Source organism: Salvelinus fontinalis, chromosome 31 (genome assembly GCF_029448725.1).
Source record: "Salvelinus fontinalis isolate EN_2023a chromosome 31, ASM2944872v1, whole genome shotgun sequence".
NCBI lineage: Eukaryota > Metazoa > Chordata > Actinopteri > Salmoniformes > Salmonidae > Salvelinus > Salvelinus fontinalis.
In genome coordinates, this window is record NC_074695.1 from 15,494,891 (window position 1) to 15,522,077 (window position 27,187).

Genomic DNA, 27,187 nt, shown 5'->3' on the forward strand with positions numbered 1-27,187 from the left:
GTACAGCTAGTGGCATTGTCATGCTGGAGGGTCATGTCAGGATGAGCCTGCAGGAAGGGTATCACATGAGGGAGGATGGTGTCTCCCCTTTAACGCACAACGTTGAGATTGCCTGCAATGACAACAAGCTCTGTCCGATGATGCTGTGACACACTGCCCCAGACCATGACGGACCCTCCACTTCCAAATCAATCCTGCTCCAGAGTACAGGCCTCGGTGTAATGCTCATTCCTTCGACGATAAACACAAATCCGACCATCACCCCTGGTGACACAAAACTGCGACTCGTCAGTGAAGTGCACTTTTTGCCAGTCCTGTCTGCTCCAGCGACGGTGGATTTATGCCCATAGGCGAAGTTGTTGCCGGTGATGTCTGATGAGGACCTGCCTTACAACAGGCCTACAAACCCTCAGTCCAGCCTCTCTCAGCCTATTGCGAACAGTCTGAGCACTGAGCAGGAATTGTGCGTTCCTGGTGTAACTCGGGCAGTTGTTGTTGCCATCCTGTACCTGTCCCGCAGGTGTGATGTTCGGATGTACCGATCCTGTGCAGGTGTTTTTACACGTAGTCTGCCACTGCAGGGACGATCAGCTGTCTGTCCTGTCTCCCTGTAGCGCTGTCTTAGGTGTCTCACAGTACGGACATTGCAATTTATTTCCCTGGCCACATCTGCAGTCCTCATGCCTCCTTGCAACATGCCTAAGGCACGTTCACGCAGATGAGCAGGGACCCTGGGCATCTTTTTTTGTTTATGGTTCATTGAACAAGCATGGGTAAACAGTGTTTTAAACCCTTTACAATGAAGATCTGTGAAGTTATTTGGATTTTTACGAATTATCCTCCAAAGACAGGGTCCTGAAAAAGGGACATTTCTTTTTTTGCTGAGTTTACGTCTTGTGTCTGAGCTGTTTTGCGACTCCACTTTGTCTCTTTACTGAATGACCACTCTGTTTGTATTCTCCCATATTCCCAGTCACCTTGCCATGGTTAAATGTGGTAGTCCGCGCTTTCAGTTTAATGCGAATGTTGCCATCTATCCGCGGTTTCTGGTTAGGGTAGGTTTTAATAGTCACAGTGGGTACAGCATTTCCTATACACTTCTTGATGAACTCAGTAACCGTCTCGGTGTACACATCAATATTATTCTCTGAAGCTACCCGGAACACATCCCAGTCCGCGTGATCAAAACAATCTTGATGCGTGTATTGCGATTGGTCAGACCAGCGTTGAATATTCCTCAGCACGGGTACTTCCTGTTTGAGTTTATGCCGATAGGAAGGGAGGAGCAAAATGGAGTCGTGGTCAGATTTTCCGAAAGGAGGGCGGGAGAGGGCCTTACATGCATCCCGGAAATTTGAGTTGCAATGGTCGAGTGTTTTTCCAGCGCGAGTGCTACAGTCAATATGCTGATAGAATTTAGCTAGCCTTTTCCTCAAATTTGCTTTAAAATTGAAATCAATGTGCTTAAAGTGATTGTTTTAGTTATGCTAACAAAGCTCTCAAGTTGTTTTGACAAGTTTTAAGTGGAGAGGACACATATTTGCTAGTCAGAAAAACAAAACTATTTGTTGTTTGAATTGAACAACGTTATACAGTTGAAACAACTACTTTGAAAATAACACATTTCAGAACTGACAAAGTTTTTGAAATTATATAATAGAGATTTAAGTAGGGAACATTATGCTCCCATCTGTCTCTTGCTCTTGTGTGAGCTTTTTCGCCAGTTTCAAAACCGGCAGCGCACTCCGTAATTTCAACCCATTAACGGACCACTTTAGCTACAATGACATTCTCAAGCATGGTTACATAAGCTTTTTTCTTGTTACTTTTTACATGTAGTTGTTTATCGTCCTTCTTTAAATGCACTAGCTAAAGTCGCTCTGGATAAAAGTGTCTGACCAATATGTAAATGTAAAAATTAACTGTTGCAAATACTGAGTATTATTCTAATGCGCTCCACCCCCCCCCAAAAAAATAAGTTGAAGTTATCTTGATATTTTCAGTTAACACTACTGTTATGTTGCTTCAGTTGATTTGACTTGAGTAAACACGTCGTTCTTAGCTGATTTAATTTCACAAGTTAAGACAATTTGATGCGTTGTAGTTATCTTAACTTGATACTTTTGTCAACACAACTGTTATGTTGGTTCAATTGATTTGACTTCATGGTTGTGAATTTCTAAATTGAGCAAGCACATTGTTTTTGCTAACTCAATTTGAATTAATATCTTTTGAATTTTTGAGTGAGTTGAAGTCAACTCACGCATATAGGGAAGGACACTCAACAAGCACAGCACTTACACAAATGACTAATGATTGGCTGAGAGAAATTGATGATAAAATGATTGTGGGGGCTGTCTTGTTAGACTTCAGTGCAGCTTTTGACATTATCGATCATTGTCTGCTGCTGGATAAACGTATGTGTTATGGCTTTACACACTCTGCTATAATGTGGATGAAGAGTTACTTGTCTAACAGAACACAGAGGGTGTTATTTAATGGAAGCCTCAAACATAATCTAGGTAGAATCAGGAATTCCCCAGGGTAGCTGTTTAGGCCTCTTGCTATTTTCAATCTTTACTAACGACATGCCACTGATGGGGATCCCTAATAAAACAAAACGTAACATTTATTTAGCACATTTAGTTAACTTGACTAGATAAAACAAGTAATTTTGACTGGATCTCAATATATATATTTCTACAGTGTACTCCAATATGCATGGGTACAGTGAATAAGGCTTTTGTCAGGAACTAGGTGATAAGCTGCAGTAACGTTTCAGGTCAAACTATTGTAGAAAACCTTGTGGAATTATTCATATCTCTTCTTTGCAACAGAGTTTCACCCTGTCGGAGCAACAATGACATCACATGTGAAGCTGAGAAAAGAGAGAGTTGGAGCTGTGGACTATGACACACAAATCAAAGGTACGTTACTTTACTGCACAGTCAGCAAAGATTTTAGCATGTAAATCTTGGTGGGGCAAGCTCCCCAGTTTTCTTTTGTTGATGCATGCCAGCAATGCCACTACACAACAGAACACTAAACAATACATTAATTTTACTTAAACAAATGTGGTTTCTACTGACAATTGAGTGAACGATAAGCGGATAAGAGGCATTCCGTAATTTCGATGAAGACATTAATGAGAGAGCTACGACGGACGTAGTCAATATAACTATGTGTTCAGCAGTTTTGAAATGCACAGCGACAGAATGCAGAACATGGGCTACTCTTACAGTATTTTCCCTGTACACCAAGTCAGAACTGTAGAATAAATAAAGGGGGCTTATAAGCAGACAATGAAACCTCTTACAATATTAGATGATGACATTTCTCATAAACAGGTTATAGGCTACATTCCAAGATGGCGTAGCAGTAAGACGTCTTTGTCTTGTCTAGTCCCATGTATATATCTTTAATATTTTTCCTAAACCTCAACTTCAAAATACTCTCCTGCAACCCTCCTGCAACCCGCCTCACCCAATGTGGTGTGGATCTGTGTTTTTTTCTAAAGTATTTCTATTTACCTCCGTACTGGAATATCTCAACTGAAGCTAACTAGTTACCAGCTATCAGCTATCAGTCAGCAAACCTTTAGCTTGGAAAGCTCTCGCCAGTTCGTACAACGCGTTTCAAACCAGAGCATACTGGACCTATTTTTCTCTCCATATCCCCGGATTCCTACCGCAAACTCCGAACCCTTTCATCTGGATCATGGCAGCTAGCTAACCGCAACCCGGGTTGACTACTCCTGGCTAATGTTTCCATCCCGGAGCAAGCACCAACTAGCCTGGGGCTAGCCCACGCTAGACCCATCTCCCGGCTAGGGCTCCTGGGCTACTCCTGAAGCCCACTCCTCGGCTACAATATCCGAACCCCTTCTACTGCCGGTACGGGGCACGGAGCCCCGCTGATCCTTCATGACTGGAATACCGACATAATCTGCCCGAGGGTCCCAACAGGCCCCTCAGGCACGACGTCCCCTGAAGGCCCATTCTGCTAACCGCGGCCTGCTAGCTATCTATAGCATATTGGACAGTTAGCTGATCCTCCGGACAGTTTCTTGGACCACTATACCCATTTTGCCAATTGGACTTGGACCCTTCTGCTACTTGGAACTCTACTAATTCCACGACTGGCCTATCGACGTCACCGCACGAGGAGGCAAAAACGACGTATTGTCCCCATGAGTGACAGAACACTGAGCCAATCATGGCGCAATGCTCCTATTTTTTGCTGGCTCGCACCACCATCACAGAAAACACTGAGCTAGGCTGAAACACCTGCATTTTGGAGCTGCCTTACTGTTTGCAGCTTTATTAACTCAATGATATATATATATTATTTTGTTTACATTGTTTGCAAACTGATATGTGACATGTATTAATGCCAAAATAACATGCAAAACAGGCAAACCCCCCCCCCCCCCCCCATTTGTATTTATTTATAAATATATATGTTGTCTTGGGTCTCTCTTTATGTAGTGTTGTGTTTTCTCTCTTGTCGTGATGTGTGTTTTTGTCCTATATGTTTTTTTACATTTATTTTTAATCCCAGCCCCCGTCCCCACAGGAGGCCTTTTGGTAGGCCGTCATTGTAAATAATATTTTTTTTAACTGACTTGCCTAGTTTAAATAAAGGTTCAATTAAAAAATGAAATAAATTGAAAATATATATATACATTTTTTGAAGCCCCACCTGCCCTGAATGACGAGTTGCCACTGTGCACAGCTCATCTTTCATGTTCCCCTTCTCACCACCCGCTGGTTTCGTACAACATAGTTTTAGATCAACGCATGTTCATTAGTCACATCCCACTGGGCACAAACTGATTGAATTAATATTGTTTTGAGGGTGAAATTTCAACCGGAGAATTATGTCATCATGGTAACCAAAATCCACTTCAATCAGTGCAGATGAAGGAGAGAAGATGGGTTAAAGAAGGATTTTTAAACCATAATACAATTGGGACATGGATTGTGTATGTGTGTCATTCAGAGAGTGAATGGGCAAGACAAAATATTTAAGTGCCTTTGAACAGGGTATGGTAATAGGTGCCAGGCGCACTGGTTTAAGTGTGTCAAGAACTGCAACGAAGCTGGGTTTTTCACGCTCAACAGTTTGTTTGTGTTTATCAAGAATGGTCCACCACCCAAAGGACATCCAGCCAACTTGACACAACTGTGGAAGCATTGGAATCAACATGGGCCAGCATCCATGTGAAATGCTTTTACACCTTGTAGAGTCCAAGCCATGTTTGCCTTCATGCATATTTGAGGGCAAAATGGGTGCAACTCAATATTAGTAAGGTGTTCCTCATGTTTTTTACGCTTAGTGTAGATCCAAGAAGAAACGCTGGAGTGGCTAGCGAAGATTCAAGATCTGAACCACATCCAAAACCTATGGCAAGATCTGAAAACAAGAAGGCCCGCGTTAAAGCTCCCAATTCACCTCTTTATTGACAGCGTTTCCATCCCAAAAGGATCTTCGTCAGGTCGAACAAAAAAATATCTGAAAACAGCAGTTGGTGGAGGGCACCTCTCAAACATTGAATAATTAGAGTGGTTTGCTGCTGAAGAGTGGGCCAAAATTGCCAGTAGAAAGTTGTAGCAAGCTCACTCACTCACTCTCACTCTGTCTGTATCTCTCTCTCCTCTCCCACCCCTAGAGGTGCGTTGTCAGTTGGTGGACCAGTTGAAGGTTTTGGATCTGCAGTTGGAGCAGAAATCTCAGCAGCTTCAGGATCTGACAGACTACCTGCGTAGACGCAGTGAGATAGAAGGAGAGTACGCACGCTCGCTGGACAAATTGGCCGAGAGGTTTACCTCCAAAATCAAAAGGTAAGTTGCTCACAGATATGTTTGTGCTATTTCTGTTACTGTTATTCCAACTCACTGAGTTCGCAGGACAGCACAAACAGATATGGGACCAGGCTAGAGTTGAGATGGCTTTGTGTCTCTGAATCTACTCTCATGCAGGCTACCAATTATATAGGGCTGGTTTCCCAGACACAGTTTAAGCCTATTCCTGATCATTTTTTTACATTTCCCATTCTAGTATTTTCCATTCTAGTAACTAGAGTGGTTAATTTCTATGGTTAAAACATGTCCCTTCCCTGTGCCTCAATCTTTCAGGAAGGAGCCTGGCAGTGGTCAGTCTGTGGCCCAGTGTTGGCTGGTCCTGCTGGCTCAGACCAGACAGGAGAGCAAAGACCACAGTGGTGTGAGTGACAGCTGTAGCACCACCCTCACCCAGCCCCTCACACACTGTCTGGAGATCACACAGCGCCTGGCCAAGAGGGTACTGCTCTATCTTCATTTGATTAATTTAGCCAGGATAGTCCACTCAGTTAGACTTGCAACTGTTTTCCAGTGAGTCCTGGGGAATCCTATCTCTCTCTATTCTGTCTCTATCTCTATTCTGTATCAATGTCTCTTCTATCAATGTCTCTTCTGTCTCTGTCTCTATTCTATCTCTGTCTCTATTCTATCTGTCTCTATTACCTCTATTCTATCTTTACCTCTTCTATCTATGTCTCTAGTCTATCTCTCTCTTCTATCTACAGTTGACATCGAATGTTTACATACACCTTAACCAAATACATTTTGGTTTTTAGTTTCTCACAATTCCTGACATTTATTCCTAGTAAAAAATCCCTGTTTTAGGAGAGTTAGGATCACCACTTTATTTTAAGAATGTGAAATGTCAGAATAATAGTAGAGAGAATTATTTATTTCAGCTTATATTTCTTTCATCACATTCCCAGTGGGTCAGAAGTTTACATACACTCAATTAGTATTTGGTAGCATTGCCTTTAAATTGTTTAACTTGGGTCAAACGTTTTGGGTAGCCTTCCACAAGCTTCCCACAATAAGTTGGGTGAATTTTGGCCCATTCCTCCTGACAGAGCTGGTGTAACTGAGTCATTTTTGTAGGCCTCTTTGCTCGCACACGCTTTTTCAGTTCTGCCCACAAATGTTCTATAGGATTGAGGTCAGGGCTTTGTGATGGCCATTCCAATACCTTGACTTTGTTGTCCTTAAGCCATTTTGCCACAACTTTGGAAGTATGCTTGGGGTTGTCCATTTGGAAGACCCATTTGTGACCAAGCTTTAACTTCCTGACTGATGTCTTGAGATGTTGCTTCAATTTATCCACATAATTTTCCTTTCTCATGATGCCATCTATTTTGTGAAGTGCACCAGTCCCTTCTGCAGCAAAGCACCCCCACAGCATGATGCTTCACGGTTGGGATGATGTTCTTCGGCTTGCAAGCATCCCCCTTTTTCCTCCAAACATAACGATGGTCATTATGGCCAAACAGTTCTATTTTTGTTTAATCAGACCAGAGGACATTTCCCCAAAAAGTACAATCTTTGTCCCCGTCTGCAGTTGAAAACCGTTGTCTGGCTTTTTTTATGGTGGGTTTGGAGCAGTGGCTTCTTCCTTGCTGAGCGGCCTTTCAGGTTATGTCAATATAAGACTCGTTTTACTGTTTCCTCCAGCATCTTCACAAGGTCCTTTGCTGTTGTTCTGGGATTGATTTGCACTTTTCGCACCAGAGTACGTTCATCTCTAGAAGACAGAACGCGTCTCCTTCCTGAGCGATATGACGGCTGTGTGGTCCCATGGTGTTTATACTTGCGTACTATTGTTTGTACAGATGAACGTGGTACTTTCAGGCATTTGGAAATTGCTTCCAAGAATGAACCAGTTTTTTCTGAATACTTTGCTGATTTCTTTTGATTTTCCCATGATGTCAAGCAAAGAGGCACTGAGTTTGAAGTTAGACCTGGAAATAGATCCACAGGTACACCTCCAATTGACTCAAATTATGTCAATTAGCCCATCAGAAGCTTCTAAAGCCATGGCATAATTTTCTGGAATTTTCCAAGCTGTTTAAAGGCACATTCAACTTAGTGTATGTAAACTTCTGACCCACTGGAATTGTGATACAGTGATTTATAAGTGAAATAATCTGTCTGTCAACAATTGTTGGAAAAATTACTTGTGTCATGCACAAAGTAGATGTCCTAACCGACTTGCCAAGACTATAGTTTGAAATTTGTGTATGTAAACTTCCGACTTCAACTGTATGTCTCTTCTATCTATGCCTCTATTCCATCTGTCTCTATTCTGTCTCTATTCTATCTATCTCTTCTATCTATGCCTCTATACACTTATGCCTCTATTATCCTATGTCTCTATTCTATCTCTGTCTCTATTCTGTCTCTGTTTCTATTCTGTCTCTATTCTATCTCTATTCTGTCTGTCTCTTATATCTATGCCTCTTATATCTATGCCTCTATTCTATCTATGTCTCTTCTCTCTGTCTCTATTCTATCTCTATTATATCTCTATTATATATCTGTCTATGTCTCGATGGTCTCTTCTCTCTGTCTCTATTTAGTTTCTATTTTGTCTCTGTCTCTATTCTCTATATGTCTCTATTCTGTCTCTATCTATTGTCTCGATTCGCTGTATTTATTCTGTATACAACAGCATGTGAAATTTATTGTCAATCAGTGTTGCTTCCTAAGTGGACAGTTTGATTTCACAGAAGTGTGATTGACTTGGAGTTACATTGTGTTTTTTAAGTGTTCCCTTTATTTTTTTGAGCAGTGTATATACCTCTATTCTATCTCTGTCTCTATTTTGTCTCTATTCTATCTATCTTTATTCTATCTCTGTCTCTATTCTATATATGTCTCTATTCTGTCTCTTCTCTGTCTCTGTCTCTCTTCTATTCTGTCTATCTCTATTCTGTCTCTAATGTCTCTATTATTTATCTGTTTCTATTATATGTCTGTCTATATTCTCCAGTCTATCGCTGTCTATATTCTTTAACTGTCTCTATTCTATATCTATTGCCTCTATTCTGTCTCTTATGTCTCTGTTTGATCTCTGTTCTATCTCTTTCTCAATTCTGTCTCTATTCTATATCTATCTCTGTCTCTATTTGTCTCCATTCTGTCTTTGTCTCTATTCTCTCTTTCTCTATTCTATATCTATTGTCTGTATTGTCTATTCTATATCTGTCTCTATTGTCTCTTCTATGTCTCTATTCTATCTCTGTCTCTGTTCTATATCTATTGTCTCGATTCGCTGTATTTATTGTCTGTATTGTCTCTATTATATCCCTGTCTCTATTCTACAGCTGTCTCTATTCTGTATCTGTATCTATTCTATATCTGTCTCTATTATATATTTGCCTCTTAACTTTATTCTATTTATGTTTCTATTCTCTCTGTCTCTGTTATATTTCTGTCTCTATATTTCTGTCTCAATTCTGTCTCTATTCTATCTCTGTCTCTTGTCTCTTATATATATGGCTCTATTCTATCTCGGTCTCTATTCTGTCTCTGTCTCTATTGTCTCTATTCCATAGCTGCCTCTATTATGTATCTGTCTCTTCTATATATGTATCCTATCTCTGTCTCTATTATATATTTGTCTCTAACTTTATTCTATTTATATCGCTATTCTATTTATCTCTATTCTATCTGTGTTTCTATTCAATCTGTCTCTATTCTATATCTATTGTTTCAACTCTGTCTCAATTTTTTCTATTCTTTCTTCTGTACACATTGCCTCTTTTCTATCTCTCTTTTCTATCTCTGTCTCTTTTCTATATCTGTCTCGATTCTGCCTCTATTCTATCTCTGTCTCTATTATATTTTTGTCTGTCTTTATGTCTCTATTCTATTTCTGTCTCTATTCTGTATCTATTGTCTCAATTCTCTATTTTCTCTATTCTGTCTCTATTATATATCTGTCTCTATTCTATTTCTGTCTTTTCTATCGCTCTCTATTCTGTATCTGTCTCAATTCTCAATGTTATCTATTGTGTCTCTATCTGTCTCTATTCTCTCTCTATTCTATATCTATTGTCTCTATTCATTATATATATATTCCCTCTATCCTATCGGTCTCTACTCTATATTTGTCTCTTGTCGCTATTCTATCCCTGTCTCTATTCTGTATCTATCTCTATTCTATATCTGTTGTCGCTGTTCTATCTCTGTCTCTATTGTGTCTATTATATCTAACTTATCGGTTAACTTATTATCTAACTTATTATCTCTGTATTTCCAGACTAAAGATGTCTGTAGCCAGTTACAGGATGGGCTGTTGAAGGTCACCACAGAGCTACAGACAGTAAGTCCGACATGTTTGACAAGTTCAGGAAACAAACACCATTCTAGAAAACTAAATATGGCATATTTAAAACAATTTAAAAAAGGATATGGTGGTATGTAAAATAGTCGTCTTGGTATTTGCGTGATGTGGCGTGTTGATGGATGTTCTCTCTCTCTTTGTGTGTGTGTTTGTCTAAAGGCGTGGCGGACCTACTACCAGTACCACTCAGAGTATGAGTCTGCAGAGGGAAAGCTGAAGGAAGCAGAGAAACAGAAGCAAGGAGCTTCTAAAAAGATTGAGAAAGTAAACTCTTCTTCTCTGAAAAACACTCCTCACATCCCTTTTTCTAGTCTAAATGAGTTCAAGTATGGAGATATGTGTTTACTGTATGTGTCCTACCTCATTCCTATGTGTTTACTGTATGTGTTTTACCTCATTCCCATGTGTTTACTGTATGTGTTTTACCTCATTCCCATGTGTTTACTGTATGTGTTTTACCTCATTCCCATGTGTTTACTGTATGTGTTTTACCTCATTCCCATGTGTTTACTGTATGTGTTTTACCTCATTCCCATGTGTTTACTGTATGTGTTTTACCTCATTCCCATGTGTTTACTGTATGTGTCCTACCTCATTCCCATGTGTTTACTGTATGTGTCCTACCTCATTCCCATGTGTTTACTGTATGTGTCTTACCTCATTCCCATGTGTTTACAGAGACAGTGTAAAGTGCAGGAGATCCAGCTGAAGTGCACTAAGGCTCGTAATGACTACCTTCTCAATCTGGCTGCAGCCAACGCTTCCATGAACAAGTACTATCTCCAAGACCTCTCCTCACTCATGGACGTAAGTGCTGCTTCACAGCCACTGACTGTGTGTCAACTGTGTCTCTGTCTTTGGAAGTGTCTTAACAGTCACCATTGTCTATTGTCTAAATAACCTTTCACTGCAGTGGGCTAAATCATGGTCACAGAGAGTGTTTCTTAAACAAAAGTATACACCTCACACACATGGTTATGGGCTTAAAAAATGAACACACCTGTACCTGTCAGATATAGAGTTGAAATGTATTACATTTTTAGTTTGCATCCCATTATTACACTTTATATACACAGTAAATTTGGAAAGTATTCAGACCCCTTGACCTTTTTCCACATTTTGTTACGTCACAGCCGTTTTCTAAAATGGATTGAATTGGGGTTTTTCCTCATCAATCTACACACAATACCACATGATGACATCACAATACCACATGATGACATCACAATACCACATGATGACAAAGCAAAAACATGTTTTTAGAAATTTTACAGAAATGAATTAAAAAACTGAAATATCACATTTACATAAGTATTCCGACCCTATACTCAGTACTTGGTTGAAGAACGTTTGGCAGCGATTACAGCCTTGTCTTCTTGGGTATGACACTACAAGCTTGGCACACCTGTATTTGGGGAGTTTCTCCCATTCTTCTCTGCAGATCCTCTCAAGCTCTGTCAGGTTGGATGGGGAGTGTCACTGCACAGCTATGTTCAGGTCTCCAGAGATGTTCGATCAGGTTCAAGTCCGGGCTCTGGCTGGTCCACTCAAGGACATTTAGAGACTTGTCCTGAAGCCAATCCTGCATTGTCTTTGCTGTGTGCCTATGGTCGTTGTCCTGTTGGAAGGTGAAACTTCGCCCTAGTCTGAGGTCCTGAGCGCTCTGGAGCAGGGATCAAGGAACTCTCTGTACTTTGCTCCGTTCATCTTTCCATCGATCCTGACTAGTCTCCTAGTCCCTGCCACTGAAAAACATCCCCACTGCATGATGCAGCCACCACCCTGCTTCACCGTAGGGATGGTGCCAGGTTTCTTCAAGACGTGAAGCTTGGCATTCAGGTCAAAGAGTTCAAACTTGGTTTCATCAGACCAGAGAATCTTGTTTCTCATGGTCAAGAGTCTTTAGGTGTCTTTTGGCAAACTCCAACGAGCTGTCACGTGCCTTTTTATTGAGGAGTGGCTTCCATCTGGACACTGCCATAAAGGCCTGATTGGTGGAGTGCTGCAGAGATGGTTGTCCTTCTGGAAGGTTCTCCCATCTCACAGAGGAACTTTGGAGCTCTGTTAGAGTGACCATTGGATTCTTGGTGACGTCCCTGACAAGAGTACTACCCTGTGTAAATTGTCTATCGTCTTAACCTGTGTAACTGAACTTAACATTGGTAGAATAAAGAAGACACTTAAAACTAAAGCCAAACATTTAATTACATGGAACTCACAACTATACACTGAAACGGAAAAATGTAAATTATACAGTAATTTGGAGTATTATCAATAGTAAAGTACAGTATCATTTTACTGCAGCATACTGTACATTTTGGTGCATTGTGGGAAATGGTTGTGGTCGGGGAAAGAATTTCTGTATTTAGAATGGTACTGCAATTCCACCCCACAGAATGTAGTACCGTACTTACTATATCTTTGTAGTGCCAATTCTGACTCCCTGAGTCAGAATGCTGTACCAATTTAAGTCCTATGTGGTTATAGAGCCCCATCAATTTAAAATGTATAGGGTGCAGATTGGAATGGCAACAAGTCTTAAACCTAATGGTTGAGCATTTTACCATGTTCTTTTGGTCTGTTTTGCCCTGTTGTCGCTGCCTTTGTTAAGCCCTCTAGAAGTGAAAGTGATATAAAACACCAAATATTCATTAATATGCTGTAATGTGGTAACATGTCACCTAGCAGCCAACCTGCTTGCACCAATCCCTTGTAATTACAGTAAAATACTGTGAAATACAAACCCCTCCCCCCAAATAAATGTTATTCATTCATCCAAATCTAATCAAATTTTATTGGTCACATACAGTGGGGAGAACAAGTATTTGATACACTGCTGATTTTGCAGGTTTTCCTACTTACAAAGCATGTAGAGATCTGTAATTTTTTATCATAGGTACACTTCAACTGTGGGAGACGGAATCTAAAACAAAAATCCAGAAAATCACATTGTATGATTTTTACGTAATTATTTTGCATTTTATTGCATGACATAAGTATTTGATCACCTACCAACCAGTAAGAATTCCGGCTCTCACAGACCTGTTAGTTTTTCTTTAAGAAGCCCTCCTGTTCTCCACTCATTACCTGTATTAACTGCACCTGTTTGAACTCGTTACCTGTATAAAAGACACCTGTTCCATTCCTTAAAGTGGCCAGTGATTTCTAGTCTATGCCTATAGGCAGCAGCCTCTGTGCTAGTGGTGGCTGTTTAACAGTCTGATGGCCTTGAGATAGAAGCTGTTTTTCAATCTCTCAGCTGGGACCGATTCATTCTGATTATGGTAGCATTTACTTTTTTACAGTATAATACAGTACATTTTACAGTATTGTACTGTGTGATTATTTGACAGTACTTGCTTTGATACTGTATTTATATTACAGTAGTCTACCGTAATATGAAATACAGCCTTTTACTTGCCACAGCTGCATGTAAATGGCTGTCAAATTCATGGCAACATTACATTTGACATAGTCATTTAGCAGACGCTCTGATCCAGAGCGACTTACAGGAGCAATTAGGGTTGAGTGCCTTGCTCAAAGGCACATTGACAAATGTTTCACCTAGACTGCTCGGGGATTCAAACCAGCAACCTTTCGGTTACTGGCCCAACGCTCTTAACCGCCAGGCTACCTGTCGCCGGCAACCCCTTTACAGTGTTCACATAACATGGTTGGAACCGAATCAATACAGTACAACCCCTTTACAGTGTTCACATAACATGGTTGGAACCTAATCAATACAGTACAACCCCTTTACAGTGTTCACATAACATGGTTGGAACCTAATCAATACAGTACAACCCCTTTACAGTGTTCACATAACATGGTTGGAACCTAATCAATACAGTACAACCCCTTTACAGTGTTCACATAACATGGTTGGAACCTAATCAATACAGTACAACACCTGCAACAGTTCCATCTCTCCCTCAGTGTTCAGACATTGGCTACCACCTTTCTCTGTCTCGTGTGCTACGCTCCTACCTGTCCAGCCGCTCCCGGGCCCAGCAGAACCTGAGTGGAGGGCTGCAGCAGCTCCACACTGCTGTGTCTGGACTGGACCAGATTCAGGACAGGGACAACCTGCTACAGACTCACACCAACACCTTCTGTCTACCCCTCCGCTTCCACTACCAGCCACACGAGGGAGACCAGGTAGACTGGGTGGGGTGGAGCGCTGTCATGTGGGGTGGGGAGTGTCTGTGTGCATGGGCTTTTATTTTCTGTAACTATGTTTAAGAATGTGTGGGTTGTGTATCTGGATGTCATGTGTCTTTGCTCCCACCTGTCTGATATCACCGGATTCTCATCTGTCCCTGTCCCTCTGCCTGTCCCTGTTAGGTGTGTGAGGTGAGTGCAGAACAGGAGATTAGGTGTGAGATGGAGACCAGGTTCCAACAGCTGCAGTCAAAGCTCACCGGGTTCACTCGGGAAACAGAGGAGGTACAGTCCAGTCCAATCAATCAATAACATTTATAAAGCCTTTTATCATCAACAGTCATTTTATATTGTAACAAAATTGATTAGAATAAGTTGACACTTCATCCTCCCAGGCAGGTAAGAAGCTCCATGCGGCCCGCTCGGCCCTGCTAGAAGGTATCGGTGATGATGACCTGGATCCTCCACCCTCCAGCAACCAGACCCAGGGCTCCCAGGTCCATCTCCAGATCCCGTCTCAGAGCCAAGGTCAGGGGGGAAGCAGTGAGAGCCTGGCCAGCAGCAGTAGCAGACCCAGTCTGGCTAGAAGGAGAGCCAACCTGCAGGAGACTGAGGCACTCTACTGTGCTGTGAGTCATTATTACACTGACCTACACAGGCCAACAGTAGTTCACTGTAATAGTGGTTGTTATGGTAACGATTGTGGTGATGATGATATTAATGATGAGATTGAAATACAAGTAGATGATGATGAACATTTTCATCATCATGAAGAGTTGTGTTTTATATCTTCCCTCAGAACGTGAAGGAGTATCTCTGTAAAAGCTCTCTGGTATCTAAACTACAGACAAAACATGATCTGCTTAAAGTGGCGGTTGAGAAAGGTACAGCACTAACTACTTCTGTAACAAACACAACTGTTCAACATGACTTATAGCCCCATCAGGGCAGTACCCAGGCTTGGAGTTTTAGTAAGATCTGGAAGGGGGTAGCTGTGCAGTCATTCTCCGAGACACTGTCAGCAGCGTGTCTAGTAGACTAGTTGAGTCCGGAGCCGACTCAGAGCTGGGTTAGTTGGTGTCACGTCTCAGGCCCTCATCCTGTGCACCGAGAGGGCGGAGATAGACGTTTGAGAGGGGGGTTAATGTGCTGCTAAAAAGGCAAGTCGAGGGGAGGCAGGCGGACATAACGAACAAACCACTGTTCATGATTCCACTCGTTCACAAAGAGGCAGGCTCAGTTACAACCCAAGTGTCATTGTGGCCATTTATTTTCTAAAATATAGCTGTTATTATCTTAATCATTGCTTTTTCTTCCCTTCCTAGCTGAACCAACCAATGGTCATCAGACCAGGTAGTTACATTCCTCTGTAAGGCCTTTATAACTGCCTCATAAGAGTGACATAATAGTTTAGTGCACTGTGCTATACGCAACTGACTAGAGGTGTCTCCACCCCCTCCAGGAAGTTATTGCATGTGAGGAGCAAGAGTCAACCCAGCGTCCAGTACACCCACAAACTCTTCACCGGAGACATGCTCTCCTTCATACAGGCATCAGGACAGGAGATACCTGTAGTGGTGGAAAGCTGCATTCGCTTCATCAACCTTAACGGTGAGCCATTGAAACAGCCCAGCAGAACATACCTTATCATCTTAGCTTGATGCATATCCAGCCTGATACTGTGTGGAACATGTTCCTGCCAGAACATGCACCTGGAACAAGACACTCTGCTATTGCACTGTAGTGTACATTACAAACAACACATTTACTGTGTTTTTGTCAATTTCTTCATGTCAATCTATCCCATACTGTAGGTCTGCACCATGAGGGTATCTTCAGAGTACCAGGGTCTCAGGGGAAGGTCAACAGTCTGAGAGATGCCTTTGAGCGAGGTAGGCCTATCTGCTGTCTGCTGTCTCCTGTCTGCTGTCCCTATGTCCTGTCTCCTGTTTGCTGTCCCAGTCTGCTGTCCCAATCTCCTGTCTTTTGTCCTGGTCTGCTGTCCCCATCTGCTGTCCCTGTCTGCTCTCCCTGTTTCCTGTCTGCTGTCCCCATCTGCTCTCCCTGTTTCCTGTCTGCTGTCTCCTGTCTGCTGTCCCTGTCTGCTCTCCCTGTCTCCTGTCTGCTGTCCCTGTCTGCTCTCCCTGTCTGCTGTCCCTGTCTGCTCTCCCTGTCTCCTGTCTGCTGTCCCTGTCTGCTCTCCCTGTTTCCTGTCTGCTGTCTCCTGTCTGCTGTCCCTGTCTGCTCTCCCTGTTTCCTGTCTGCTGTCTCCTGTCAGTATCTTCTGTCCGTATCTCCTGTTTGCTTCTCCTGACTGCTGTCCCCATCTGCTGTCCCTGTCTGCTTTCCCTGTTTCCTGTCTGCTGTTTCCTGTCTGCTGCTCTAGCTTCATCTAGTGCAGACCTGGGTTCAACAAGTCGCTCTTCTCTTTCAAATACTTTATTATATCATAATGTGTACATATTCTACCACAACCAGTTATTACTATGCATATTTTATTTTGTACTGACTTATATTTTTGATTTGACGTTTGTTTATTATTGATATTAATACTGAACTGTTGAGAACTTGCAAGTAAGCATTTCTCTGCACCGTTTATGCCTGCTGTGTCCTTTGTATGGGATGAATAAACTTTGTTTTGGTTTAGCTGGCCTGGCACAATGGAACCGATGTTATAGTCCCAAAAAATGCAAACCCAGGCAGGCTCAATTGAACACACAAAGTATTTGAAAGAAAACAAATCAAGTACTATTTGAACCCAGGTCTGGTATCTATCTAGTGAAGCCATAGTCCTGTGTTGTAGTGTTGATCATTAATAATGGTAGGCAGTGTGCCCTGGGCATTCCCTGTAGGAGAGGACCCTGTGGCAGACAGCAGGGGTGACTTGGACTCAGTAGCAGGAGTACTGAAACTCTATTTTAGAACCCTGGAGAACCCTCTCTTTCCTCAGGACAGCACCGCTCAGCTCCTGGAGTACGCACGTAAGTCTGTGCACGTGGATGTGTATATTGTGTAGGTTTGTATATGCTTTTCCTGTTCATCTCTTTCTCTGTTGTACACTTCCAGAGATTGACAACGAGACGGAGAGAGCAGCTAAACTCAAATCAGTCATCTCCTCCTATCCTCCACCTGTCAGCACCGTCATGAGATACCTCTTTGCATTCCTCCATCAGTGAGTATCTCTGCTCAATCACTTTGTTTTGGGGCACATATACTGCACTGTATGTCCAAGTCAAGTGCTTTGTCCATGTCATTGTCAAGGGGAACTAACCATAAACTTACCAGAAAGCTGTCTGTTCAGAGAAGAGGAAGTCAAGGAACCTCAGAGAGAACCAGATGTTATTTTTCCTAAAACAAAGTTAGGTTGCGTCCCAAATAGCACCCTGTTCTCGATTCTAGTGCACTACTTTTGACCAAGCCGTGTCTGAGTCCAGCAGTATGAACTTAAACTGTCAAATTTCAGCTCTGATTATTTCGTTTTTATTCTTCTCTCCCCCCAGTGTGTCTCAGTACAGCGATGAGAACATGATGCAGCCCTATAACCTGGCTGTGTGCTTCGGCCCCAGTCTGCTACGAGGGGCGCAGGATGATGATGTTGTTACCTTGCAGCCTCAGATCAACTCCCTGGTGAAGAGCATCATCTTGCAGCACGAGAACATCTTCCCCAGCCTGGCCGAGCTACAGGGACCAGTGTATGAGAAATGCATGACGCTGCAGCAAGACGACTGGTGAGAGACAACACATGGATAGATGGACAGCGACCTAGACACACACACATGATGGTGATGGTCTGTGTTTATTTTGCAGTGAGGAGGGAGAAGGGGATTCAGAACACCACAGTAAAGAAGGTAAAAGGGGGCCAGCTGTATCTTCATCATTGTGTGTTTTGAGAATCAATAATTTGACTCTGAGATATTGTTTGTCACATCTAAGCTTTATGAGAAACATTTTTCAACTATGGATGGAAACTATCCAGCTGGCTAAATCTGACACATTTACAGAAATGTTGATTGATGTGCATTGTCCCAGTCAAATAAATGTAATAACTCTTGATCCAGAGTCCGAGTCAAAGGGGGAGCGATCTCGAGCCAACAGCAGCTGCAGTTCAAGACAGTCCCCAGTAGGGGGCACTGTGACCCCTGGAGGAAAGTTCACTGTACAGTTCCCCATAACCCCACAGGGATGGCCCCTCTCCCCCGGATACATAAGCAAAGAGTAAGTACCATCAAAGATACTTCAGTAACACTTAATTTTAAATGGTCCTTATTAAATAAGTAATTACACTGTAACAAGTATTGTAATTTAACGTAATAATTCATAGTACCCTGTATTAACAACATGCAACTGGTGGTAATTGTAACAACGAATTCTTGTTACCATGCTTGTTACAAATGTTAACGTTTCCGATAGCATCCCAACGCACCATTTATCAGCCTGCGCTAACCATGTTAGAAGTGTTAGCCAATTGAAAACCAACCACTTTGCTGTAAAAGGCTCTGGAGTCCGATGCCCAGGTCCAGCTTTTGTTTGAAATGCATGGAAGCTTATCAGCGTCATGGCAAAAATAAGGGGTTTACATCCAAAATTTGTTTAAATTGTTAAAACATTTAACGGTGCATTTGACCTGGATAGCAACAGTAGCTAAGGACGACCGGGCTTGACAATGGGTGAAATACTTAATTAAGCGTCAATCAAACATCTTTAAAACATGAATAAATAGTTAAGGCTAAAATTGTGAGATGGTCATTCAGTGCTTGCCAAATTGTGAGCGTTCTTGGTTGAATAATGGTTTATAAATTCACTTAAAATGGTCAACCTCTTATTTCATCATGTAACCTAGCAAGGGTTTTTTACGGTTGAAGAATATTCTCACTTTTGGATGGGATGCATTGGAGCACTTATTTATTTATTCTAGGAATTAAGGAAAGAATCACATCAAGATCTCCACTACGTGCTCGAAATAACAACCTTTTTAATTTATTTTTTATTTCACCTTTATTTAACCAGGTAGGCTAGTTGAGAACAAGTTCTCATTTACAACTGCGACCTGGTCAAGATAAAGCAAAGCAGTGTGACACAGACAACAACACAGAGTTACACATGGAGTAAACAATCAAGAAGCCAATAACACAATAAACAAGTCAATGACACAGTAGGGAAAAAAATAAAGTCTATATACAGTGTGTGCAAAATGTAGGCAATAAATAGGCCATAAGAGCAAATAATTACAATTTAGCAGATTAACACTGGAGTGATAAATGAGCAGATGATGATGTCCAAGTAGAGATACAGGTGTGCAAAAGAGCAAAAAAGTAAATAAAAACAATATGGGGATGAGGTAGGTAGATTGGGTGGGCTATTTACAGATGGACTATGTACAGTTGCAGCGATCGGTTAGCTGCTCAGATAGCTGATGTTTAAAGTTGGTGAGGGAAAGAATTCTCCAACTTCAGCGATTTTTGCAATTCGTTCCAGTCACTGGCAGCAGAGAACTAGAAGGAAAGGCGACCAATTGAGCTGTTGGCTTTGGGGATGATCAGTGAGATATACCTGCTGGAACGTGTGCTACGGGTGGGTGTTGTTATCGTGACCAGTGAACTGAAATAAGGCGGAGATTTACCTAGCATAGACTTAAAGATGACCTGGTGCCAGTGGGTCTGGCGACGAATATGTAGCGAGGGCCAGCCGACTAGAGCATACAGGTCGCAGTGGTGGGTGGTATAAGGTGATTTGGTAACAAAACGGATGGCACTGTGAAAGACTGCATCCAATTTGCCGAGTAGAGTATTGGAAGCTATTTTGTAGATGACATCGCCGAAGTCGAAGATCGGTAGGATAGTCAGTTTTACTAGGGTAAGTTTGGCGGCGTGAGTGAAGGAGGCTTTGTTTGTGAGATAGAAAGCCGATTCTAGATTTGATTTTGGATTGGAGATATTTAATATGAGTCTAGAAGGAGAGTTTACAGTCTAACCAGAAACCTAGGTATTTAGAGTTGTCCACATATTCTAGGTCGGAACCGTCCAGGGTGGTGATGCTAGTCGGGCGGGCAGGTGCGGGCAGCGAACAGTTGAAAAGCATGCATTTGGTTTTACTAGCGTTTAAGAGCAGTTGGAGGCCACGGAAGGAGTGTTGTATGGCATTGAAGCTCGTTTGGAGGTTAGTTAGCACACTGTCCAAGGAAGGGACAGAAGTATACAGAATGGTGTCGTCTGCGTAGAAGTGGATCAGAGAATCACCCGCAGCAAGAGCGACATCATTGATCTATACAGAGAAAAGAGTCGGCCCGAGAATTGAACCCTGTGGTACCCCCATAGAGACTGCCAGAGGTCCGGACAACATGCCCTCCGATTTGACACACTGAACTCCGTCTGCAAAGTAGTTGGTGAACCAGGTGAGGCAGTCATTAGAAAAACCAAGGCCAAATTAAACCAAATAAAATTAGATTTAATTTATTGAGTAGGCCCATATCTTCGTTTACTTTAATTAATCATATTATTAATCCAACAATAAAAGTCCTTATTTTGTAAGAAATGTAAGGCATAAAGTTAACTAAAGTACAAGCCCATCTTTTGTTTGTTGGTAATGAGTAGAAAGTAAGTATATGGTAACGTACTATGTAGGTACATATTCATTACAAGTAAGTACCCCTCACTATACACTTCATTTGAGTACCCCTCACTATACACTTCATTTGAGTACCCCTCACTATACACTTCATTTGAGTAACCCTCACTATACACTTCCTTTGAGTAACCCTCACTATACACTTCATTTGAGTACCCCTCACTATACACTTCATTTGAGTACCCCTCACTATACACTTCATTTGAGTACCCCTCACTATACACTTCATTTGAGTACCCCTCACTATACACTTCATTTGAGTAACCCTCACTATACACTTCATTTGAGTAACCCTCACTATACACTTCATTTGAGTAACCCTCACTATACACTTCATTTGAGTAACCCTCACTATACGCTTCATTTGAGTAACCCTCACTATACGCTTCATTTGAGTAACCCTCACTATACGCTTCATTTGAGTAACCCTCACTATATACACTTCATTTGAGTAACCCTCACTATATACACTTCATTTGAGTAACCCTCACTATATACACTTCATTTGAGTAACCCTCACTATATACACTTCATTTGAGTAACCCTCACTATATACACTTCATTTGAGTAACCCTCACTATATACACTTCATTTGAGTAACCCTCACTATATACACTTCATTTGAGTAACCCTCACTATATACACTTCATTTGAGTAACCCTCACTATATACACTTCATTTGAGTAACCCTCACTATATACACTTCATTTGAGTAACCCTCACTATACACTTCATTTGAGTAACCCTCACTATATACACTTCATTTGAGTAACCCTCACTATACACTTCATTTGAGTAACCCTCACTATACACTTCATTTGAGTAACCCTCACTATACACTTCATTTGGATGGTAAGGAGGTGCAGATTGTCATAACATACACAGTCATTTTGAAGAGTGTGCATTCACAGGTAGGTAATTGGAGCCTATTGAGCCTCCAACCTTTCTAATCTCGGACACCCAGATTAGATCTGTCCAGGAGAGATTACAACCTTGTGACAGTCGTTACTGAATCGGATGAGAAGAAACAAAACACTAAATGGGTGCATTTAGTGGATAACTTGCCCATTTCTTACAAGCGTGGTTACAAGCATTTGTTTCACCTCTGTAATTACAGACTGAAATTACCACCAGTTGCATGTTGTTATTACAGTTTAACCATGAGTTATTACAGTAAACTACAATACTTGTTAGGTTAAATGTGTCCTTATTACAGTGTAATTACACTGTAATAAGGACACATTTAACCTATTACTGAATTACCATGTACCACCGAGTCTTTAACCCATACTGTAACTGTAACTTAGATAGTAACATCTACTCTGCTATTCACAGGTTATATTGAGTTGTTATGCTAGTAGTTTTTTAGCATTCGTTGCCATAAATTGTAGTGATCTAAATAAACCAAAGCGTTTGACCTGAAATCTCTGTTTTTCACAGAGCCCAGCACCTGTCGTCCAGTGAAGATATAACAGTTCAGGTTGACGAGGTGTGACATGTTTTTCATTATGCTCATATTTAAATAATTTCTCTAATTTACCAGCAGCAGGTGTAGCAATTACTGTTCTCACTATTGAACTCACTAAGCGTACACTAATAAGATGTAAGCTGCCACGCTAGAGGGAGTCCACTCAAGAAAAACATCTCTGTCCTCTTCATCATTGTCCACTTCTCACTCTTCTCTTCCCTTCATCATTGTCCCCTTCTCCCTCTTCTCTTCCCTTCATCATTGTCCCCTTCTCCCTCTTCTCTTCCCTTCATCATTGTCCCCTCTTCCCTTATTCCCTCTACTCTTCATTGTTGTCCCCTCTTCCCTCATTCCCTCTACTCTTCATTGTTGCCCCTCTTCCCTTATTCCCTCTACTCTTCATTGTTGCCCCTCTTCCCTTATTCCCTCTACTCTTCATTGTTGTCCCCTCTTCCCTTATTCCCTCTACTCTTCATTGTTGTCCCCTCTTCCCTTATTCCCTCTACTCTTCATTGTTGTCCCCTCTTCCCTTATTCCCTCTACTCTTCATTGTTGCCCCTCTTCCCTTATTCCCTCTACTCTTCATTGTTGTCCCCTCTTCCCTTATTCCCTCTACTCTTCATTGTTGTCCCCTCTTCCCTTATTCCCTCTACTCTTCATTGTTGTCCCCTCTTCCCTTATTCCCTCTACTCTTCATTGTTGTCCCCTCTTCCCTTATTCCCTCTACTCTTCATTGTTGTCCCCTCTTCCCTTATTCCCTCTACTCTTCATTGTTGTCCCCTCTTCCCTTATTCCCTCTACTCTTCATTGTTGTCCCCTCTTCCCTTATTCCCTCTACTCTTCATTGTTGTCCCCTCTTCCCTTATTCCCTCTACTCTTCATTGTTGTCCCCTCTTCCCTTATTCCCTCTACTCTTCATTGTTGCCCCTCTTCCCTTATTCCCTCTACTCTTCATTGTTGTCCCCTCTTCCCTTATTCCCTCTACTCTTCATTGTTGCCCCTCTTCCCTTATTCCCTCTACTCTTCATTGTTGTCCCTCTTCCCTTATTCCCTCTACTCTTCATTGTTGTCCCCTCTTCCCTTATTCCCTCTACTCTTCATTGTTGTCCCCTCTTCCCTTATTCCCTCTACTCTTCATTGTTGTCCCCTCTTCCCTTATTCCCTCTACTCTTCATTGTTGCCCCTCTTCCCTTATTCCCTCTACTCTTCATTGTTGTCCCCTCTTCCCTCATTCCCTCTACTCTTCATTGTTGCCCCTCTTCCCTTATTCCCTCTACTCTTCATTGTTGCCCCTCTTCCCTTATTCCCTCTACTCTTCATTGTTGTCCCCTCTTCCCTTATTCCCTCTACTCTTCATTGTTGTCCCCTCTTCCCTTATTCCCTCTACTCTTCATTGTTGCCCCTCTTCCCTTATTCCCTCTACTCTTCATTGTTGTCCCCTCTTCCCTTATTCCCTCTACTCTTCATTGTTGTCCCCTCTTCCCTTATTCCCTCTACTCTTCATTGTTGTCCCTCTTCCCTTATTCCCTCTACTCTTCATTGTTGCCCCTCTTCCCTTATTCCCTCTACTCTTCATTGTTGTCCCCTCTTCCCTTATTCCCTCTACTCTTCATTGTTGCCCCTCTTCCCTTATTCCCTCTACTCTTCATTGTTGTCCCCTCTTCCCTTATTCCCTCTACTCTTCATTGTTGTCCCCTCTTCCCTTATTCCCTCTACTCTTCATTGTTGCCCCTCTTCCCTTATTCCCTCTACTCTTCATTGTTGTCCCCTCTTCCCTTATTCCCTCTACTCTTCATTGTTGTCCCCTCTTCCCTTATTCCCTCTACTCTTCATTGTTGTCCCCTCTTCCCTTATTCCCTCTACTCTTCATTGTTGTCCCCTCTTCCCTCATTCCCTCTACTCTTCATTGTTGTCCCCTCTTCCCTTATTCCCTCTACTCTTCATTGTTGTCCCCTCTTCCCTTATTCCCTCTACTCTTCATTGTTGTCCCCTCTTCCCTTATTCCCTCTACTCTTCATTGTTGTCCCCTCTTCCCTTATTCCCTCTACTCTTCATTGTTGTCCCCTCTTCCCTTATTCCCTCTACTCTTCATTGTTGTCCCCTCTTCCCTTATTCCCTCTACTCTTCATTGTTGTCCCCTCTTCCCTTATTCCCTCTACTCTTCATTGTTGTCCCCTCTTCCCTTATTCCCTCTACTCTTCATTGTTGTCCCCTCTTCCCTTATTCCCTCTACTCTTCATTGTTGTCCCCTCTTCCCTTATTCCCTCTACTCTTCATTGTTGTCCCCTCTTCCCTTATTCCCTCTACTCTTCATTGTTGCCCCTCTTCCCTTATTCCCTCTACTCTTCATTGTTGTCCCTCTTCCCTTATTCCCTCTACTCTTCATTGTTGTCCCCTCTTCCCTTATTCCCTCTACTCTTCATTGTTGTCCCTCTTCCCTTATTCCCTCTACTCTTCATTGTTGTCCCCTCTTCCCTTATTCCCTCTACTCTTCATTGTTGTCCCCTCTTCCCTTATTCCCTCTACTCTTCATTGTTGCCCCTCTTCCCTTATTCCCTCTACTCTTCATTGTTGTCCCCTCTTCCCTTATTCCCTCTACTCTTCATTGTTGTCCCCTCTTCCCTCATTCCCTCTACTCTTCCCTTCATTGTTGTCCCCTCTTCCCTCATTCCCTCTTCTCTTCCCTTCATCATTGTCCCGATCTCCCTCATTCCCTCTTCTCTTCCCTTCATCATTGTCCCGATCTCCCTCATTCCCTCTTCTCTTCCCTTCATCATTGTCCCGATCTCCCTCATTCCCTCTTCTCTTCCCTTCATCATTGTCCCGATCTCCCTCATTCCCTCTACTCTTCCCTTCATTGTTGTCCCCTCTTCCCTTATTCCCTCTACTCTTCATTGTTGTCCCCTCTTCCCTCATTCCCTCTACTCTTCCCTTCATCGTTGTCCCCTCTTCCCTCATTCCCTCTTCTCTTCCCTTCATCATTGTCCCGATCTCCCTCATTCCCTCTTCTCTTCCCTTCATCATTGTCCCGATCTCCCTCATTCCCTCTTCTCTTCCCTTCATCATTGTCCCGATCTCCCTCATTCCCTCTTCTCTTCCCTTCATCATTGTCCCGATCTCCCTCATTCCCTCTACTCTTCCCTTCATTGTTGTCCCCTCTTCCCTTATTCCCTCTACTCTTCCCTTCATTGTTGTCCCCTCTTCCCTTATTCCCTCTACTCTTCCCTTCATTGTTGTCCCCTCTTCCCTTATTCCCTCTACTCTTCATTGTTGTCCCCTCTTCCCTTATTCCCTCTACTCTTCATTGTTGCCCCTCTTCCCTTATTCCCTCTACTCTTCATTGTTGTCCCCTCTTCCCTTATTCCCTCTACTCTTCATTGTTGTCCCCTCTTCCCTTATTCCCTCTACTCTTCATTGTTGTCCCCTCTTCCCTCATTCCCTCTACTCTTCATTGTTGCCCCTCTTCCCTTATTCCCTCTACTCTTCATTGTTGTTCCCTCTTCCCTCATTCCCTCTACTCTTCCCTTCATCCTTGTCCCCCTTCTGCCTCTATTCATTTCATAGGAGGTCTGCCGCCAGATGGACTCTGTCTTCAAGGAGCTTCTCTCTCGACAATCCCTCCCTGCCTCCTCGGTCACCTCATCCCCCTCTTCCCACCCTCCGCCACAGCAGAAGAAAGGAGGGATTGGGTGGAGAAGGGAAAAGCCTGTTTAGATCAGGCCAATTGGTCTGACAGAAAGTGAGAGGGGACCAGAATGGATGGATGGATGAATTAATATATTAATGAGGAAATGAACGGGGGAGAGACGAGACTTGGATGAGAAAACACACAGAGAGGGGAGCTGGAGAGTGACTCGGGCTGATTGAATGATTGTAGGTGTGGGATGACAGGTTGTGACAGCAGCCGTAGTGGGATTACAGATGGCTGGATTAAATTAACCACAGTCAGTTCACTGTATTGTACGTGTCTGCTGTGCTGCTCAGACAGCAGCCTCCATTGTGGAGCCTGTGAATAGACAGTCACAGACAGACGAGGTTTGAATGGTACTGTGAAGCCTTTTGTTAGTGCGTTTGATACAACACAACCCTAACCCCCACTGATTTTTCACTCAATGGCTGTGTCCCTATTCTCCACATGCCCACCCATGAATTTAAAAGCGTTGGATTGTTGGAAGCGTTGGCTAGTGTGTGTACAAGGGCACAATTTAGGAAAAATTTTGAGAATCAGGACCCAGGACAATGTTAACTAATCAACAGCATGAGTAGATTTATCATAAGTTATTTTACCCACAATAACTTGGAATGTGCACTGCTGTATCCTCATGCATGTGGATGGATAAACCATACTACTGTTATTTTTATAGAATAAGTGATGTACATCATATACTTGCCATAAATGTTGAACTTTCAAAAACCATGTGTCTGTCTATATTTATGGTCACATCCAAAAGCAAATTCTTTATATTAACAGATGAAAAGCCCATTCTACCTGTGCCAGTGAGATGTCCTGTCCCTGATTTGAGTCTCTAAGAAACTGCTAATAATCAACTGTGAATTCTAACTCTAGTTTCATTCTCTCAGGGATAAACCGTTTCGAGATAGTTCTATTATACTTTATATAGTTTTAAGGATCTGACCATTGTTTTAATAAACTTTTATTTAGAATTTGTTCACAATGTCATATGTTACTGTAGGTAAGGAGAAGCCTGTTGCAGTAAGACAGTGTCTCACTAGATGGCAGCATCAACACAC

The 27,187-nt window shown here is 42.3% G+C and overlaps 1 protein-coding gene across 3 annotated transcripts in view; it reads left to right on the forward strand.

The window, feature by feature from the left end:
* The window catches only part of LOC129829639 (rho GTPase-activating protein 4-like), a 34,769-nt gene extending 7,920 nt beyond the window's left edge, over positions 1–26,849 (forward strand). For all 3 annotated transcript variants that reach the window (XM_055891451.1, XM_055891450.1, XM_055891452.1), the window contains exons 2-21: positions 2,838–2,927; positions 5,672–5,843; positions 6,138–6,303; positions 10,099–10,161; positions 10,342–10,446; positions 10,861–10,989; positions 14,119–14,340; positions 14,527–14,628; positions 14,739–14,972; positions 15,143–15,227; positions 15,669–15,696; positions 15,806–15,954; positions 16,158–16,235; positions 17,196–17,324; positions 17,410–17,515; positions 17,844–18,071; positions 18,151–18,191; positions 18,402–18,558; positions 22,408–22,456; positions 26,000–26,849. In XM_055891451.1, the coding sequence (XP_055747426.1) occupies positions 2,861–2,927; positions 5,672–5,843; positions 6,138–6,303; positions 10,099–10,161; positions 10,342–10,446; positions 10,861–10,989; positions 14,119–14,340; positions 14,527–14,628; positions 14,739–14,972; positions 15,143–15,227; positions 15,669–15,696; positions 15,806–15,954; positions 16,158–16,235; positions 17,196–17,324; positions 17,410–17,515; positions 17,844–18,071; positions 18,151–18,191; positions 18,402–18,558; positions 22,408–22,456; positions 26,000–26,149 (2,460 nt within the window). In that variant the 5' untranslated portion in view covers positions 2,838–2,860 and the 3' untranslated portion in view covers positions 26,150–26,849. The remainder of the gene's footprint in view (positions 1–2,837; positions 2,928–5,671; positions 5,844–6,137; positions 6,304–10,098; positions 10,162–10,341; positions 10,447–10,860; positions 10,990–14,118; positions 14,341–14,526; positions 14,629–14,738; positions 14,973–15,142; positions 15,228–15,668; positions 15,697–15,805; positions 15,955–16,157; positions 16,236–17,195; positions 17,325–17,409; positions 17,516–17,843; positions 18,072–18,150; positions 18,192–18,401; positions 18,559–22,407; positions 22,457–25,999) is intronic.
* The last annotated feature ends 338 nt before the right edge of the window (positions 26,850–27,187 follow it).